Raw genomic sequence first — 18459 nt, forward strand, 5'->3', positions numbered from 1 at the left:
CCAGAGGGATTTCTGTGTGTGTGTGTGACGGCTGATGCCTACCTAGCTGCGTTTCCATGACAAATGTACAAGAAGAAGAAAAAAAAAAAAAGCTGTCGACGTCGGAAGAAATTCGCGATTTCGCAAATGCGGCATTTTCATTCAATAGGAATTCAAATCGCATGTGAATATGTTTGTTCATGTGATGACTCGTTAAAAAAAAAACATGCTGCGTCACGATCCTCCAACTACTTCCTGTCTTCTTTTTTTTATTATTATTTTTTTTACTTCCTGTCTGCTTAGTCGTTTCCGCCCGGTTGTTGATGATCGCGTGACTCGCACGATTCGATAACGTCACCCCTGTGTCCATTAGAAATGTGCGCAAATTTTTGTTTCAATGTTCCGCTAATGTTCGAAAGAAAAAAATCAAACACACAATTTCGCAATTTGGTACGTCCATCGCACAGGAAACACAATTAAATTCACGAAATGAGTTATTTAAAGACACCCCGCGCCATCCTCCTCCTACCACTTCCTGCCGTCTTCTTCGTCTTCTCTGCCAGCAGAGGCATCCAGTTGTCGCTGCATTTCCATTACAAATGTGTGCAAAACTTTGTTGATGTTCCGCCGATGTTGGAATGAGCACAATTTTGGCATTGCGGCGTTTAAATTAAATAAGAAACGCAATTAAAATGGCAAATGCATATGGTTGTTCACCGACAAGTCATTGTTCCTTGTCATGATCCTCCAGCTACTTCCCTTCATCTTCTTCTTCGTGGTTCACCCCATTGGCGATCATGTGACTTGTGTTATGTATGCGAAATAGCTCATTCTAACACTTCATTGAAACCATAAGGGCTTTTTTTGAAGTTGCCATTTTTCCATTGAGCAAATGCATTTTTTTTATCCCAATTTGCGCAACTACACGGTCAATGGAAACGCAGCTACTAGGCAACTAACATTACTGTAGAGGTGTGCATCTCAGAGCAGAGGACCCACTCCTAGGGATGTTTCCTCTCTTCACACCCAGACAGTCTACAGAGTCTAATAAAAGCACTGACTGTCAGAACAGGTGGAATCAGCATGCTCTGCAGTCCTTACATCACAGGATGGGAGACGTTGCATCAGCAGAGCGCACGTGGTTAGATTATACCCTTAAAGGAGTGTATTTGTAGTGAAACCATTTGTTACAATGTGGACCTATCCCCCACTTCCTTTATACTTTTATTCATTTTTGTCACCAAAGGAGTTCCCATATGATGGGTAGCTTGACTACAAGTCTCATAACAATACTGCAGCGCCTAAGACAATCATCTGGATCTCTTTACGCTGGGGAACTAGTTTCTCACCCGCAGCGCGGTGCCCTCGAGCTATTCATACGCAAAGATGCTTGAAGGGTTTTGATAAAAAAAATAAAAATAAATAGATAAATAAATAAATAAAAACAAGCATATTTGTTCTTACATCACATTACTGTCACAGTTCATTTCTGCACTTCCATTTCAAAGTGAAATCCCAACAAACTGCTCGACCCCGTTTCTCTTTTTGGTTCGAACCCACCCCACGCCCCCGAGCCTCTTGACACACAGCGATTACTTTTATTTTATTTTATTTTTATTTATTTATTTTTTTTCTTCCGTCGCTGAATGGGTGCGCGTGAGTGTGCGCGCGTGCCAGAGAGGCAATGCCGTCGGTGTTGCCTCTCAGATGTACAACAACTCCGTGTCTCGTCACTTGATTTGTCATTGCCGTTTTCTCCCTCCGAGCTTTGCTACTGCTTTCTCAGTGCCGTACAATATCATCTGTTGTGATTGCTAAGCAAAAAAAAAAAAAAATCATTTAAAACAAACAAAAAAAGAAAGAAAGAAAAATCAGAAGCAAGTGTTGATGTCATCCAGCTTTTTCCAGTGTTCAAATGTTTCAGCATTTCTTGTAGTCACGAAAAAAAGGTAGAAAATAAACTGTTGGTATTTCCAACGTATGAGGTCTCGGCTCTTTTATTACTTTTTCTTCCTTATTTGATTCCTGGGAAGAGTGTGTTTTGGTCTTTTTTTTTTTTTTTTAGTACCCAGACAGATAAATTGAATCAATAAACCTCCAAATCGGATAAGAAAAAAAAAAACAGAAGATAAGGCATGCAAGCATATGAGTCTGTCTTGGATCTGAATCAGATAACTTTTTTTTTTCCATCCAGTGCCTTGCAAAAGTTTTAATATCCGTTGAAATAAAAAAATTGTTTCACATTTTGTCAAATGTGAAGTGGAAGGGAAATGACCACATGGCTTTCAAAACGTGGCAAGAAGAAGTGAAGAGCTGGACAAAAGATGCAGCGGTTCGCCTTCCAGAGGGACAGTGACCCCAAGCACAGGACCGCAACGCAGATTAGAACGGCCCAGTCAAAGTTCTGGTCTAAAATTGAGACAGAATCCCTGGCAAGACTTTAAAACCAATGTTCACAGATGTCCTCCAGAGCCACTTTCCAAAGATGAATTGTCAAAAGTTGATGCTTTTATGTCCCTTTCCACTGTAACTGCAGCTTAAGGTGAATTTTTATTTGCAGGAAATGAAATACATGTATCGTATTTCTCTCACGTCAGAGTTATGCACTGCATTGAGTTGCTCCTCATAAACCACTACAATACAATAATGTCTGCAGTAATGACGTGACAAAAAATCAGCCGTTGGCGCATCTTGCTAACCTGCGTCCATTCAGGTAATTCAAACTAAAATCTACCATGTTCTTTGGTGCATTCACATTTCTGCAGCTGTTTCATGTAAGAACTTGAAAATTCTTGTCTTCCTGAACTCTATTTGCCTCCTTACATACTGCTGAGTCATTACAGTGACCAACTTTAAGCCTCAAAGTGCAATGAAAGCATCCACCAGCCTATAAAATATGGAAAGCGTCCAGGGGCGTGCAACCACAAATTTATTACCTTAGAGTAGTTAATGTTCCAGCAAAAGGCGGTCCAGGTGTAAGTGCCAAAGGCGGTCCAGCCAGAACATGACAAAAATCAAAAATTCAGCCAAAGTTCTTGGATCAGCTATTTAGCCTTGGCACGTGTGCCATTCAGCTAATTGAACTGTCTTAGTTATAAGAGTATCATACACGAAGTAGTGTAAAGAGGCAAATTGCAAAAGTAAACCTTTGAAGCTATGCTGTCAAGATATGAAAAATAGATTCTGCGGGGGGGGGGGGGGGGGGGGGGGGGTGAAATTGCCCAAGAAATAACTTCAATTCAGACATATAATTTAACTCGTGCATGCTTATAGTTAGTATATTTTTAAGATCAGCCCAGTGCAATGACTTTTATTCTGCTACTACTCCTTAGTTGTACCAATGCTTCTATCCTGCCACTAGATGGGGCTGTGACATTTAGTTTCCCAACCTAAATTCTTATGTGGCACTTGCTAAAGGAATGTTTTTCCTCTCCCGGTGCGTTTAGATGAGCTGAATGGATCATGTAATAAAACTGATTTGTAATTCATTTATGTGCGGTTATTAAATGTAATCACAAATTAGAAATAACCATTTTTGAGTAGGTGAATCACGTTCCGTTTTTAATAGAAATATGAGGAGCGACCTGGAATATATTTCAAAACTGGGATTTTTCACCAATCCTCAGGAGACCCTTTTTTTAATATCTTAAGACATACAACGTTCTCATTTTAACACCTAATTTAATAAGCACGCATGACATTTTTGAAGTGTTGGCTTTCAAACGCAGTCTGGCTCAAGCAGCTACTGATCACTAAATACAGCAGCAAGTCTTTTGGAAGTGTCTCTACCAGCTTTGCACGTCTTGCAACTAGAATGCTTCCGTACTGCTTGCAAAATATCCCGAGGTCTGTCAGACTGCATGGCCAGCATCTGTGAGGAAGCAATTTCCAAAGTCTTGCCACAGACGTTCTGTTGAATTTAGGTCTGGACTTTGACGAGGCTATTGCAAAACGCGATTATTGTTTGATTTAAACCCTTCCATCGTAGCTGAGGTTGTTTTCCTGCTGCGAGGTGAACCTTGACCCCAGTCTTTTTAAAGCCTCTAACAAGTTTTCCCCCAGCATTGCTATGTAATTAGTAGTAATTTTATTTTTTAAAAATAAATTTAAAAAAACTCACCAGTTTTCCAGTTGCTACTTCAGAAAAGCATTTCCATAGCATAATGCTGCCACCACCATGCTTCATTTTGGAGAGGGTGATTCAGTCTCCTAATTTTGTGGTAGAAATTGCACTGTTTACACATCTAGCCAAGTAATAATAAAGTGTTAGACAATGGACATTAACAGTATTGCACTGTGAGAGGGTCTAGCATTTAGGCAATGTGTTTTCTGCGAATCAGCTGAGTTTGTTGTTTAGAGCTGGTATGAGTTGTAGATGAGTGAACCTTTGCTGAACCTGTTTCAATCAATATTCAGATTTACCTATACAAGTCTTCCTTAAACTTCGCCCTTCGGTCAGACACACAATTTGCATTGTTGTGGACTTTATGACCCAAATTTACAGGTCTTTGTTTTTGTTTTGCTTTTTTGCTGGAACAATAATGCACATGTGAGTCAATTTGCAAAATCAATACACTGACTTGCTCAATAAAAGTTAACGCATCTCAAAACACGATGCAACAGTCCATTTCTCTCAGTTTGTGCTTTTTATGTGAGCACCTCGTGTTTGTGTCCTCGGCCTTTGTCCTGAGAAATTTAATCAGAAAAGAGATTAAATCAAATTTTATCTGTTTTTTTTTTCCAAGTTCTATTAAAATTGTCACTGCGTGTTCAGGGAAAGAACAAGGCATTGTTTCTAATACAAACTTATGTGAAGGTGAGTTTGAAATAAAGATTCACCATTTTTTTCTTAGTCAATACTGATTTTTGTTTAGGTCTTCAAATTTTAACCAGCTTTATTTTCAGTATTTCATGAGCTAAAAGTGATCCTCTGATAAATTAAGCTGTTTTAAGTTCAACAGAAGATGAAAGAATTACAAGAATATAAATGAAACATGACAGAAGTTTAATTCGTACATTAAAATTTGTTCTTAGAAGCCACTCTTAATATTTTAAGACTGATGTTGCTTTAAGATGGTAAAAGTCTCCTTTATATTTACCGTGACTTTGTTTACTCTATCTATTCTGTTCAGATAGGAAATAAAATCACCGCGTGCAATCTGCCACAGGTAAGATATCAACAGCTTGTTACTTTTCAACAGAACTCAGTTTTAAAAATTCAACTATGATTTTAAAGAATCAACCACTGGTTTACAGGTAGGTCTAAAACAAGTTGTGATAAAAGCAAAAGCCCCCCCCCCCCCCCCCCCCCCAAAAAAAAGATCAAGCTCAAACAACATAAAATAGGCACCAAATTTAACTTGAATTGGGCCCTGAAGAGAAATTCTGCCCGGGGCCCTGGAAAACTTTTGATCGTCTCTGAAATATTCAGCCCTCAACGTAATTTCAATGGATTTCAAAGTCTCGCTGCCAAATGAGACACGTTTACTCTTTAATAGTTTGACCTTAGACATATGCGCCTGTCGGACACCTCAGCCTAAGAATCCAGAACAAAATGTTCACAATGGAAAAAGATGAACCTTCACGTGAACACGTGAACGCGCACCGAATTGGACTGACCAATCAGCTTACAGAGAGTAGCTCATCTGTTTTTATGAGTTGCAGCAAGGAGACTCCAACTGTCACTGATGTCACGGACGTTTAAAAAAAAAACCACTCGCTTCGCGGCATTTATTCGTGAATATCTGCTCACATCAAACGCCGTGGGTCTTCCCGGAGAAGTTTTGGTACCAGCACTAAGTTGGCGGTTGCCATGACTGCAAGTTCAGGCTGGGCCCCGGAGGGAAGTGACGAGCGGGGCTGTTGTTGGGACACGTGACTGGAGCTGCGCTGATCTGTTTTGACAAGCAGCAGGGAGGGAAGTGAGGCGGCGGAGGCAGACAGTAGCATCACGACTAGCAGGACTGACTGTTCCTTTAATCCGCATTTCGCCTGAATATTATCAGATAGTTGTCTCGCGCAGGAGTCTGGTGACCCAGCTCGCGCTGAAGTACGGAGAGCTGCTCGGTGCGGGCTCGCGGCAGACGTTGCCGTCGTCAGTGAAGTGTTCGGTCGGAGTCGGTGTTGTCTGTTGTTGTCGGTTTGCAAAAGTTTTAATGAAGACCACAAAGGAAGTCAGCACAGGTGGCGTTTCCAGCGAGAAGTAAATGGCGAAGGGTCGACCTCGAAAGCGGACCAAATTCGTTTGACAACATTTAGTCATATTGTGACTATAATGATAGGCTAAAATTTGTATTGCCGTAGCTCCCCCTCCGAATGGAAAAAAGAAACCCATACAGAGACCGTTTGTAGCTGGGCTGAGCCACGTTACAGGAGCTGAGATGTTTGGACGGTGAACCAGCATTAACGAAAGGGTTAGTTGGTCGAGTTTTTTTCTGTGTTGCTAGCTGCACTGCTGAGTTAGCAAGCCTCCGAAGCGGTGGTATCAACATTACACAAGCTGTGGGGGGCACTGCGAAATGAATCTCGACTTAACTATGATTCAGGTGGCGGAATCCGAGACGAGCTGAGGAAGGAGCCAGCTTGCTAGTTGGATTACTAGTTCACAGATTGGTTACTCGCTAGCAAGCAGCTTGACAACTCGTTTGTCCGACGCTCCGAGTATCAGCTGTCTTTGTGTGAGTTGGAGAACACAGTGCGACTCGATGGAAGCGTACAGGAGCATGCTAACAAAGCAAGGCTTTGTTGTTGGATAGGGGTTGGGGGGGCAGTTGGCACTGACACGCAGGCTTTACAGCTGATATCGTCGCTTAGCTAATACAGCAGGTCGCTGGGGCCAGAGGGGCTCTTTTTTTTTTCCTTTTTCTTTTTTTTTTTTCTTTTATTTAAGGGGAGCCGTTTGGGGGGTTCCAGGCTCCGTCGTGTTGCTGTCAAAGCTGCGCGTGACACAGAAAGACGACCCTGAAGCCAACCAGATGACACTGGACAACATGAAGCCCGAGCGAGGTATGTGAGCAAGCTGAAACACACACACACACCCCTACATACACATCTCTCTGGGGGCAAACTGTGTGTATAACCAGCTTTACATGACTGACTGTACCCCCCCCCCCCCCTTTCCCCCCAAAGAGAGAGGACAAGAATTATGTAACAGCTGGTCTGGCTGGTTAAATGAATTTACAAAACCTGACCTGAGTAGATGAGGATGAGCATACACTCCAGTGTCAGCTGTTTCCCTTTCCCTATTTTATTTTATTTTTTTTGCTTCATCCACATATAACCTTCTCTGCTGCTCTCCTGCCACATAATACACTGTGCCTTCCAGTAGCTCGTGGTTGACAGTATGCCTGCTGCAAAATGTTCCTGACACCCACCCTGTTGTGGAAATAAGGCTCCTGCCTTATGCTCTGCAACCTGTTTATAGCTTTGCTGTGTCTGCACCAAGACTTAAACAGGAACAGAGGAGACAGCCTTGTTTGTTTCAGTGTAATTGCACTAATTATGTCAGGGCATGAATATGCAATGGGATCCCGGTGCCAAAATCTTTGCTCTGACACAATTACTAATATTTTTTTTTTTTTTTTTGTGGAACTTGTTGGGATTTAACAACCTAAGCTATTTATTAACTGCTGGTGCTGTTTGGTTGTGTGTCGTCACATGTTCTGGCGACTTGGGTTAGTCCACAACAGAGTTGCACCATATTCGAAAGCCAGTGAAGGACCAGTGTTGTGTGGTCATGATCAGATTAACTGCAGTCAATAAACAATCGACAGTGTGTTTACGTGTGTTATGAAACTGCTGCTAGGTTGCTCTTCCTTTGCTGATAATGAGACTCCAAAACACACAGTAATATTATCCCCCGTCACCCTCCGCCCCCCCTCAGGTGGGCTCTGGATTTTTTAACCCTTGGCTTTTTCTTTGGCCAGCTTTATGGTATCCTTTATATGGAAACACTGACTCAGACAGGTGGCGGTGGGATGTGACAGCCCAAGGTTGGTGGCTCGGGGAGAGCCACGGTATAGTTTAATTATAGCCTAGCAATGCAACAAAGCAATACTCCCATCAAAAACAACCTTGCTGTTAATTCACAGGTCATGTGAACATTCCTACCTTGCCCTAAAGAGGAGATTGAACTGGGGATCTGAGACTGGAGAGCACAGACGAATCGTCACCAAAGGTTTTCAGCTTGACTGGTTGGAAACTACATACAATAAAGCAACTCTTATTTTTATTCATTTTTTTTCCATAAGTGAATGCAATATGCTGCCCAGTCTAGTTTTAGCTGCAAGGAAAACTCACAAACTCACTCACTAAATTCAGTATCAGTGAGGTGTTTAAAATAAAATCAGTTATTTTTTAAAATTCAGTCCCCAGAATTAAAAAAAAAAAAAAAATTCTGGGGACATGTTTGCTGTGCTTACAACAGAATGAGATTTTTTTTTGCTTAATTAGTCATGGAACATTCTGGATTTGGATTTTATGGCAGCAGGCCGGTCATAATAATAAATGTTACTAGACGATAAATTGTCAATATAATTATTGCAATAAGTGGTTATAGTGTAGTTTTTAAGCCATTTTCAAACGACATATTGATAATGGCATAATGATACAAGTTCGCCCTCTTGAAGACCAATACATTTTTATTTTTTAATGAGCTATATGCGCTGGAACTGGAACATTTTTCAAATTATCCGAAATAAAACATGACAACCAGACACAATAAATAAAACAGAAATTGAAAAAAACAACAACACACACACACAACCAAAACCATAAATAAAATAGATTATGATGTCACGGTAAACAAAATTCCCCTTCAAAAATATTAATCATCAGAATAGAAATGATCTGGAGCTCATTTTGATTTATCATGCCTGCCTGCCGCAATTGCATATTGCGGCAGGCTTCAAATTCTGAGTTAAAGTAAGTAACCCTGTTCCTCAGAAAGCACACCCTGTTTGCAATACATTTAATAATGCTAACCACATTATCATTGCTAATGTAAGATGCTACCCCTCTTTAAGATGCCAATTTTCTTTTCTTTTTTTGAATGAGTAAAACACAGTTTTCCAGTGGCTGCCAAGACTCATTACCTGCCTTTTATCTTTTCGTCGCCCTTCAAGGTTTATTAACTAGCTGGCTCTCGCTGCCATTTGCAAATCTTCTAAACCTGTTTCTGCAGAATCTGCTTCACACGTATGAGTCCTTGTTGGACAGGGAGTCACTGTTGTCCTATTGTTCCTTTGAACGTGCTGTACTATTTCTCTGGTGCTGATAAGCACATTGCCTATTGCCCAGATATTTAACGTCTTCTGTTTTCCCTGCATCCTGAGAGAGGGACTACAGGGGTCTTTGTTCAGTAGCCTGGAAGGTCGAGCTGAACACCCAGCAGCCAGGTTAGCAGGCCTGAGCTGGGTAAACTCTGACGGAGAAAGCTGGACAAGTCCAGACATGCAAACCCAGCATGTAAATGCGAGAAAGGGGCTGAACACTTGATGAACTAGGTGTGAAAAGCCATCAGGAGGATGACAATGTCATCAATAAAGTAGTATGTCAACTTTTGCGTTTCAGTTCTCCTTTACTCAGTAAAATACTGGAAGGGACCAGAGTCTAATATAAAGAAGTACTTTTTTTTTTTTTGCTGATTTGCTCTTTTTCACTACTATTGCTGTACTGTGGGAAGAATAAATATGTGCTATTTTGGTGGTGACCTAAATAAGCTAGCCCCATGACAGCTTGGTAAAGCCACTCTGAATTTCTGCTTGTTTGTGATTTTTTTTTTCTCTAATAAGAAAATTAAAAAAAAACAACACATTTTCAAAAGTTTAATTATTGTTTTAGAAGACATCAGCAACATAAACCAAATTGTTTACTGTAACATTAAAAAGGGTACTAATCATAATTTGGACCTCAAAGTCTTAATAATGACAGCTTTTGCTACAGGAAGTTGTATAGGGGAGTTTATATAGCGTCACTTCAGAGCATCTGGTGAACCATTCTTTTGTTGTAAAGGGAGTAAAAACGGCACTTATGTTCTGCTCAGGGGCCTAACCAGAGTCATCTGATCCCCTTGTTTTTCTGTGAGTTTAGTTATGAGTCAGGACGGTGTGTGTGTGTGGAGAAAGTGAGTCTGGCACAGAGTAAGTGTGCAACAGATCGCTGCTGTACTGCTGAACCATCCACTGGCAGCTTTTACAAGTCTCATAAAGAGCAGCTATAGAAGACTTCTGGTACTGTTTTCCACCAGTTGGAGAAAACATGCCTCGTGGTATTTTGTTTTGACACATTTTATTTGTTCGTTTTAGCTAAAGTGAGTCTAAATTGGGCTTTACTTGTATCCACAAAGAGATATTTTCGGTGCGCCGTTTCCACTCGTAGGACGATTCAAAACCACTCCGGAACAGTTTACAACATAAAACAGGCTGTTTGTGCTTGGCTGTGGTCCTTCACCAACACAGACATTCATGGCTGGGAAATGTGCCGGTAACAACTGATGTTTTATCATCTACATTAAACGTGACTTGTTTCTGTTGTGTTATTATGTCATGCTTTAAACCTATACACGGAGGAGATCTCATCACGAGTCACGTTGGAGAATCAGTCAGCTGGCATGCTTCAGTGTTCTGTTTCTGCTCTCTGTAACTTTATTTGTATAGCAGTGCTTCCTGTTGTAAAGTCCTCAAATCCACCCGCCTTCCCTAACAGAGATGCATACGTCTCAACTGTTCATGTGTAAAATTGTTGTACTTTGATGAGAAGTACACACAGTGACTAACAAAAGTATTCCCACCTTTTGAACTTGTCCACATTTTGTCACATTACCTCAAATTCTCCCTGTTGTATTTTTGTGATGGATGACCATAAATAATTTTCATAATTGTGGGTGGGACTTGTGGTTGAGCTTAGGATTCAGGAGGATCAGTGTTGCTTTTGTCCTGTCTGTGGAAAAAAGTGGCCCAGATCTGGATCATGACCAGAAGAACAGGGCCCTGGATACAAGCGGTTGAAATGATCTTCGTCTACTGCGCTGAAAGGAGTTAGCTTAGGTGGTTCCAGTATCTAATGAGGATGTCTCCTGTGGGATTAAATAGGAACGCTCCACACACTTTTCAAAGTATCCCATCGTTTCCCCTTACTATTACACACTGCTTTATTTTGATCTTCCGCGTAAAAATCCCAATAAAAATATCTTGACAAGTGCCGAAATGCTGACATGATTGAAGGGTATGAATACTTTGAAAGGTGCTGTATAACACAGAGCAGATGGCCGATTTTATTTTAGCTCTTTTCCACCTGACCAGCCTCCTTCCATTGTGTTTGCCTCTTCTCGGCCACAACAGGTGTTCCCCTCTGCTCCACTCCGATCACAGTTGGATCCCATCTGCATGTTATAACCGTCATCGACCCCTCTGTTCACGCTGTCCCTTTTAGTTCTAATCACAGCAATTACACGGGCAGAATCAGACCTGCCTCTCGCGATGAAAAGAACAGCCGACTAAGCAATCCTGCGAGGCTTGACTTTAAGTAGGTCCCTTTTCCAGCTGGATGTGGTTTGGTACCCAGTCGTCCTGGTACAGCGATGCCAGAGCGGTTTCTTAAAGGTCACTGAAATTATGATAGGAGCACTGCAGCTATTTATTATTACCGCTCACTGTTATGGATGCGGAAATAGTACGGCCCAGACTTGGTCCCGGACTGTTGGGTCGTGTTTCTTCTGCCAAAAGTGCACCGAGTGATGTAATCGCCTTTTTACATCCTCCCCAACCCCCCGTGGCTCCTCCCAACCAACCAGCAGCGAGCCCCGCAGGAACAGGAAGAGCCATCTGTGCATGGGGATTTTTATTGGTGGGGATCATGTCTGCTTTTCAGTTTTTTTGTGTGTCTTTATTTTTGACCAGGTTTGGCATCTTTTGATAGCCACCTGTTTTTGTTGTTTTTTTCATTGAGCATAAAAAAATTTAAATAGATGAGGTAAAACGTAGCTTTTCTTGAAGCTTTAAGAGTTAGCAAGCTATGCATTTCGTATGTAGGTTCTACATCTCCATGAATGATCAGGTGCAGGTATCCTCTGAGCTCGATCCATCCTCCCACTCGTACTTTTAATCCCTGATGTGACATAACAAGATTGCCGTTAAGCTGTAAATTCTGGAGGCCTGGTACAGTTTGATCTGAAAGCACACTGTAGATAGGAATACAGGCGCTCAAGCTTGTAAATTGTTTGGACATTTGGACTGTGTTTTTTCTTAGTGATGTTCAGGGATATAGATGCATATTTAGCAAATAAGACAGTTTGCTCCACAAACTATTGATGATTTCCTGGTTTTACCGTTTCCACCTCCGTCCCCTCCCCTTTCGTTTTGCATCTCCTCTGTGTCACATCAAAGAGGCCTCAGCTGCTGTTACAGCTCAGCACTTCACACCTCCACCACAGATAATATCTATACAACAGCTGTAAGAACCACAGCTCAGCTGGATTAACTTTCCGTATCCAAAACAAGAGGATCAAAATTGCTACGTGACAAATTTGTCCAGCATCGATCTCTCTAGGCCGACTTTTCATTAAAACCGCACCCAGATACGTGATTTGGTGCACGCCCAAAAAAAAAGTGATTTATAGCAATGGAGAAGACTGGAGGAGCTTTTCTGGGATTGATTTGCAGTTGCATATATTGAGACCTAACGGTGAATTCCCACTTTGTGTAAGAGAGGAGTTGGTTATTGACAACTCTGCAGTTAAACTAGGATTCAGGATTATTTTTAGAAGAAACAAAAATGAGGAGCCGCCATACTTTCATAGAAAACTGTCTTTTTTTCTTTCTTCTTTTTTTTTTTACATGGCTCATGCCGGTGTTTGTTCTTCCCTTTGACTGTATTTCTAAACATCTCATTAATCCTGAAGATGGATTTCTTTACTTAATAGAATTAAATTTCACTCAGGAACAATTTCCACCTAGGCCTGTCACAATAACAAATATGCTGGACATAAATTGTCCCAGAAGTCATTGCCATTTTGAGACCATTTTCTAGTATGATGGTGATGTCATATTAATACAGGAACACATTCCCAAACCTCAATAAACTTTAAATTCTAATGAACAGTTAATACTGGAACTGTGAGACATTTTAAATATCCAAATATATCAACAAAACAACAGAAACAACAAATAAAATCAATTATGAAGTCTATAAACAAAATTGTCAAAAAGGAGCTAGTTGAGACCAAATCACCAGATTGAATTAATTTTTGGTAAAAAGAGAGAGAAAAAAAGAGAAATTATAAATTATTGAGCTTGTTTTAATTTATCATGCGACTAATTGACTTATTGCTTATTGCGACATGCCTAATATCAACCCTGTTTGACAAGTGTGTTTTACATCTTTTAATTATTTGGGTTTTGAGTTCTGGTCAACTTACAAAAGGAATTATTGAAGTAAAAGCCAGTTTTTGAAAACATTTTCAGTAATTTGTAATGTCTTTTAAAGAAAAGAAAGCAAGAAGAAAATAGATTAAAATCAGAAATCGAATTTGGTGTGAATAAAGTTGTAATTTTACTTTTAAGCCATATTGCCCAACCCTACACAGCAATGACATCGCCTCTCTGCTGCAGTTAAACATCCCTAAATGCTGCGTTGCATCACTGTTACAGTCACATGATCAAACTGATACCAACCCTATTCCAAAACACAAACAGCAATAGCATGGAATTAAATAACGGCTATTAATACAAGCACATTTTTATATTTTATCTTTTTCTTTTACAGGCTTTCAACAGTGTTTTGCATGAATAATAATTTTAAAACATCCATTGCAGGTATTTCACTACAAGCTATTAATCTTAAAATAGACACGACAGAAGATCGACTATGAAAACGATTGAATTCTTTCTGGTTTGAAGGTCTTTTACCAGACACACCACACATCTTTCAGCATACAGGCTGTTACGCAAGCGGCTTTTTAATCAGGCTCACACAAATCTCTCATCTGTGCCTATGCTCCATATTAGTAGAGGGACGTAGAGGTTTTGTGCTAACTCATTCTTCAAATGTGAAAATAAAATTCAAATGTTCCTGTAAAGGAAATTGTGGTGGAAGGAAAAATCAATTGACTAAAGCAGTTCATCCGTGGTGCAAACTATTGTTGGTGGTGATTAACCACAAACGCAAACACACACACACACACCCCGTCTGAGTTAACAGAGAGCTCCTTCGGGGCACATTGTAGAAACGTTAAGCACATTGCTTATTAACAGCAATGTGGGGTTAAGTTAATTTCACACTCATCACATCTATCCCTTTCCTTCTCTCCATTGTCTCGTTTTATCCCGTTTGTTCCAACAGCTAGTCCTAATAGTGAATCGGGTAGTTTAATAACCTCACCTCTAGAATGTGTCAATGTTTGATCCGATGAATTGATTTAGAATAATCCATTACTGAAATAATCATTAGTTGCAGCCCTAGTGTAGATTAGCTTTTGTTAGGTTTAGACAAGCATGGATTGAGTGTTTTGATTATGTGGCCAAAGTCCAGTCTGTAATTATTGCAAAGCTCTGGCCTGCTCATAGTGTACATAACATCAAAGTCTTTTGGATAAATAAATGAAAACCACAACATCTTTTTAGTGAAATAAAATGACTATTTCCTTAAAAGACAACCTAAAATATTAGTTGTTTTCATCTGTAGCTCTGAAAATCTACAGATGCAGTCGAACCCACTAGCATATGGAAAAGGAGACTTTTTAAGCACCACATTTCAGACATAGACCTTGTACAACTTTATGCGAAGACAGGTTGAGTGACAGAAAGAATTGACTACGCAGAAAGGGGATGAAATAGAGCAATGTTGACGCAATATGTTCAGCTTCCTGTTATCTGCTGATGCCTGACTCCCTGTGATAGCAGCCTGAATGAACAGATGACACGAAGATGGTTTCCTTTCTAGGAGATTCTGGTGCCTTTGGTACTTCCTGTGACCACACTGATGCTGAAAATCCCTTAGTTTTCTTTCCTTGGCAACAACTAATACAGTTATCTATGCAACTTATTGGTCCTTATGCAATGTCAGAGTTTTAATTTCGGGATAAAATTGTAAGATTGATGAGTTATTGATTTTGTATGTCATAGCAAACTAACAATTGGATACAGTTGCTTATTTTAAAAGGAACAAGTAAGCCGTAAAGGCTAGGTTTCATCTGTAGTCCCTACAGACAAGTTGACAAGCTTCTTACATCAAAAAAGAGAATAATGATAATAAATAAAAGCATTTTTTGCTTAAAACATATTGGGTTACATTTCTGTTAGATTTTTTTAAGTTCTATAAAAGCACCCAAAAAGACTAAAAAGGGGGTTTTAAGTATAGAAACCAGTGCTCTGATTCTCAACATCTCGCTGCATTAAATCCATCTTGAATCTGACACAGCTGACACTTTTTCACGCAACGTTTGGAGCCGGTGCTACTCGGGTTGCTCAAGTCCGACTCCCCTTGCAAGAAATTGGCAGCTGCAGCTGTGGATGGGTCAAAGGCACTCACATGAGAGGGTGGCTCTGATTACAGAGAGGGGTTGTCCTACTGCCCCACTGTCCTGCAGTCACCAGCACTCAGCTGCTTTTAATATAGCCTCTCCGCTTCCTATTGACAAATGTGTGCTGGTTTACATGTTTCAATACTAATATTTACCTTTTTTTGTTTTCTTTTTTTAATAATCTGGGGCTCAACGATTCCCATGTGACCCATCTTGTGGAGTTCTCCCTTCCTTACTCCACTCTCCGTTGTGGTTTCTGTTATATAACTTGCATTAGTCTGACTTTGCAAAGGACTGCTCTCAGTTGAATAACAAGGGTTTTTTATGGATGGGGGGGTTGAAATGTATACGAAAAGAGAGAAAAGGAAGCAAAGTGGAAGGCATACCAATGCTTTGAAGATAATGTTACCAGTATTTCAGGATAGATGAGAGGGGAGGACAGGCGAACCTCGCTAGTCAGTGTTGTACGTTGTAGCCCCCACTCCCACCCCTCTTATCATATCGGCCCTTGCTCCAGGGCTAGGCCTGTCTCTCGTTTTGGGAACATTTTATCAAACATAGTCCTTATCTTCTGAACATTCCTTTGCTTTATGTTGCACCTGGAAGCCGATCACCGAAACCAGTCTGGAGTGTTTAGCCTCGGAGCGACTCATTTGAATAATCAGGGATTTAAGTACCCTACTCAAGGACTACAGTTGCTATGGTTGTTGAAGATGAAGAGAGGAAACCGAATCTCACTCCTTAAGCCAGAGTTGTACAGCAGGACTGGGGGGGTTTCAGTAGCTAGTCGACACGTTGTTGCCTGCCATTGGATCAGAAAGTCCGTTTCAGCCGAGTTTATCGGACTTTGTGTTCACCTGCCTGCTAATGCCTGAAATCTGCTGTTGTGTTGAGAGGGGTGGGGGGGAAATCCTGCAGTCTGGTATAACGCTGTTGCCTAACCCTGACAAACTGCCATTGTTACTGTTGCTTTCATCATGTGGAGCTTGAATAATATGGTGAGAAAGCATTGTGAATTTTATGCAATGAGTGCGAGTTTCAAATTGAGTACGTTTGAAATGTAAACCCTGAGCGACTTTATGAAATGTTACATAAAGCAAAAGCTGTAGATAGTGTGAATAATTTCTGTATTTAAATGAAAACTTTAGCAGCAGTTTTAGTGTAAAGCATTACCGTAAGAGAGATCTGCTGACATTTTACCACAACTGCATCATAATTGAAATTTCACATCCTGGTTATTATATAAAATATTTCAGCTAATTGCAGCAGAGACAAGCCAAGAACATCAAATTGTGAGATTTGATGTTCAGAGCATGTTTTATGGCTTATTGTGAAAGTTTGAATGACATTGTCTTATGGGGGAAAATAAACTGAGGATTGCTTGATAAACTCCAACATCAGTTCGCTTTATACCCGAATGCACCATCTTTAGACAGTAGATGGTTTTTAAACTGTGTCTGTAGAAAAAGCTGTTATTAGCAGTTTTGCACTTCTAAGCAAATAAATCAATAAATTGATATAGTATTGGAATAGAACAGAAGCTTAAGAAATTACAACAAAATTTCTTTATCATAACATAACTATGTTACAACTTTACAACTTTTCATTGTAATGAAGAGTTTCATTACAATGATTTCTGTTGATTTAGGCATTTGTAATCTGGCAAAATAGTGGGAGTTGCCTTATTTTAAAACTTGAAAAACGAATGGATTCATTGCTGAGGATTTGACCTGTGGATCACCAACCAAAGTAGTTTAGGGAATAATTGTCTGATTCCAGTATTTGATTAATTCAACTGTGACTCTATAAGAACAATACTTCTGTCTTTGAGCAAAAAAGACATGCAAACTGCTAGCTGCACTAGTGCAACCGAGCAAAAGAAGAAAAAAAAACTGTCGCACTTCACAGATTTTTGATCACAAATTAGTCACACTCTGCAGCCTTGGTTTGTATTCACAAACAATTGTAATGGGATGCATAGACATGGGGTCAGGAAACATGACTCAACTAAGAGACTCTACTTCATAAATAGGTTTTGAGAATGTGTTGTGAAATCCAAAATTCAAGCTCCCCTAGGATTCCTTTTTATTTTTTTTTAAACAATTCTCTTAAAAGCTTTAGAGCTTTTTTTGACTTCAGTAAATGTGAGCTTCTCAGCTGGTAATCTACTGTTCAGTTTTTCACTTAAGATAATAGGAGTGCAAGAAGGGTCAGGGTGGTGTAACAGTTTGGGTCGAGTGTTTTTCTGCTTCTACTGGGAGTTTAATGAAAGCTGAAACAGAAGAGGGGTTCTCCTCAGCTGGAAATGTATCACCCCCTCATCCAATCAGGGCTTGTTGCTATGTGTGCTGTGAATCTGCTCCCTTTGTATTTTAAAAATGGGGGTGTGGGACACACGCACACCCCCACACACGCGTGTCACAAAGTTCAGAGTTTTGACATAGCATTTCACTACCCATGAGAAGGGAAATAAAAATTTTACGTGGATGTTTTAAACACTTGTTGAGTCATTGTTGACACACTAAGTTTATTGGCAATCTATTGCTCATTACCAACCCTTACGGTCTCTGGCAGAAACTGTTTTCCTGGCAAACTTTACCATCATTTCCAGTAGAAGTCCCATAACAACAAGGCAGACAATAACAGGAAAGGTGACCGAAAACCCCAGCCGGCCTTCTCCTCATGTTTTAAAGTTACAAGCAAACTTCTCCCCTGCTCTACCCGAGACTGAGAACAAAAGCAGTGTTGTAACAAAGAGTGCCATGAACACACAGATGCCACTCAAGACACACACGACGGGCACGGTTGCGTAAACAGATGAACAGACCAGTAATTGTGCACAGAGCGAAGACATGGTATGGAACAGACTGGTGTAGCGACGGCGTACACATTACTGCCCACTCGCATCCACAAGCAGGAGCTTCAATTGTCTTGGAAGAACATCAAGTTGAAACTCTTGTCAC

At 40.4% G+C, this 18459-nt stretch overlaps 1 protein-coding gene across 2 annotated transcripts in view; it reads left to right on the plus strand.

Moving 5' to 3' along the window:
- Positions 1 to 5716: 5716 nt before the first annotated feature.
- Positions 5717 to 18459, plus strand: part of atosa (atos homolog A) — a 39288-nt gene continuing 26545 nt past the window's right edge. The window contains exon 1 of one of the 2 annotated variants that reach the window (XM_032559982.1): positions 5717 to 6984. In XM_032559982.1, coding sequence (XP_032415873.1) covers positions 6954 to 6984 — 31 coding nt within the window. In that variant the 5' untranslated portion in view covers positions 5717 to 6953. The remainder of the gene's footprint in view (positions 6985 to 18459) is intronic. The other variant, XM_032559981.1, reaches the window with a different exon arrangement.

This window comes from Xiphophorus hellerii, chromosome 4 (assembly GCF_003331165.1).
Source record: "Xiphophorus hellerii strain 12219 chromosome 4, Xiphophorus_hellerii-4.1, whole genome shotgun sequence".
NCBI classification, from domain to species: domain Eukaryota; kingdom Metazoa; phylum Chordata; class Actinopteri; order Cyprinodontiformes; family Poeciliidae; genus Xiphophorus; species Xiphophorus hellerii.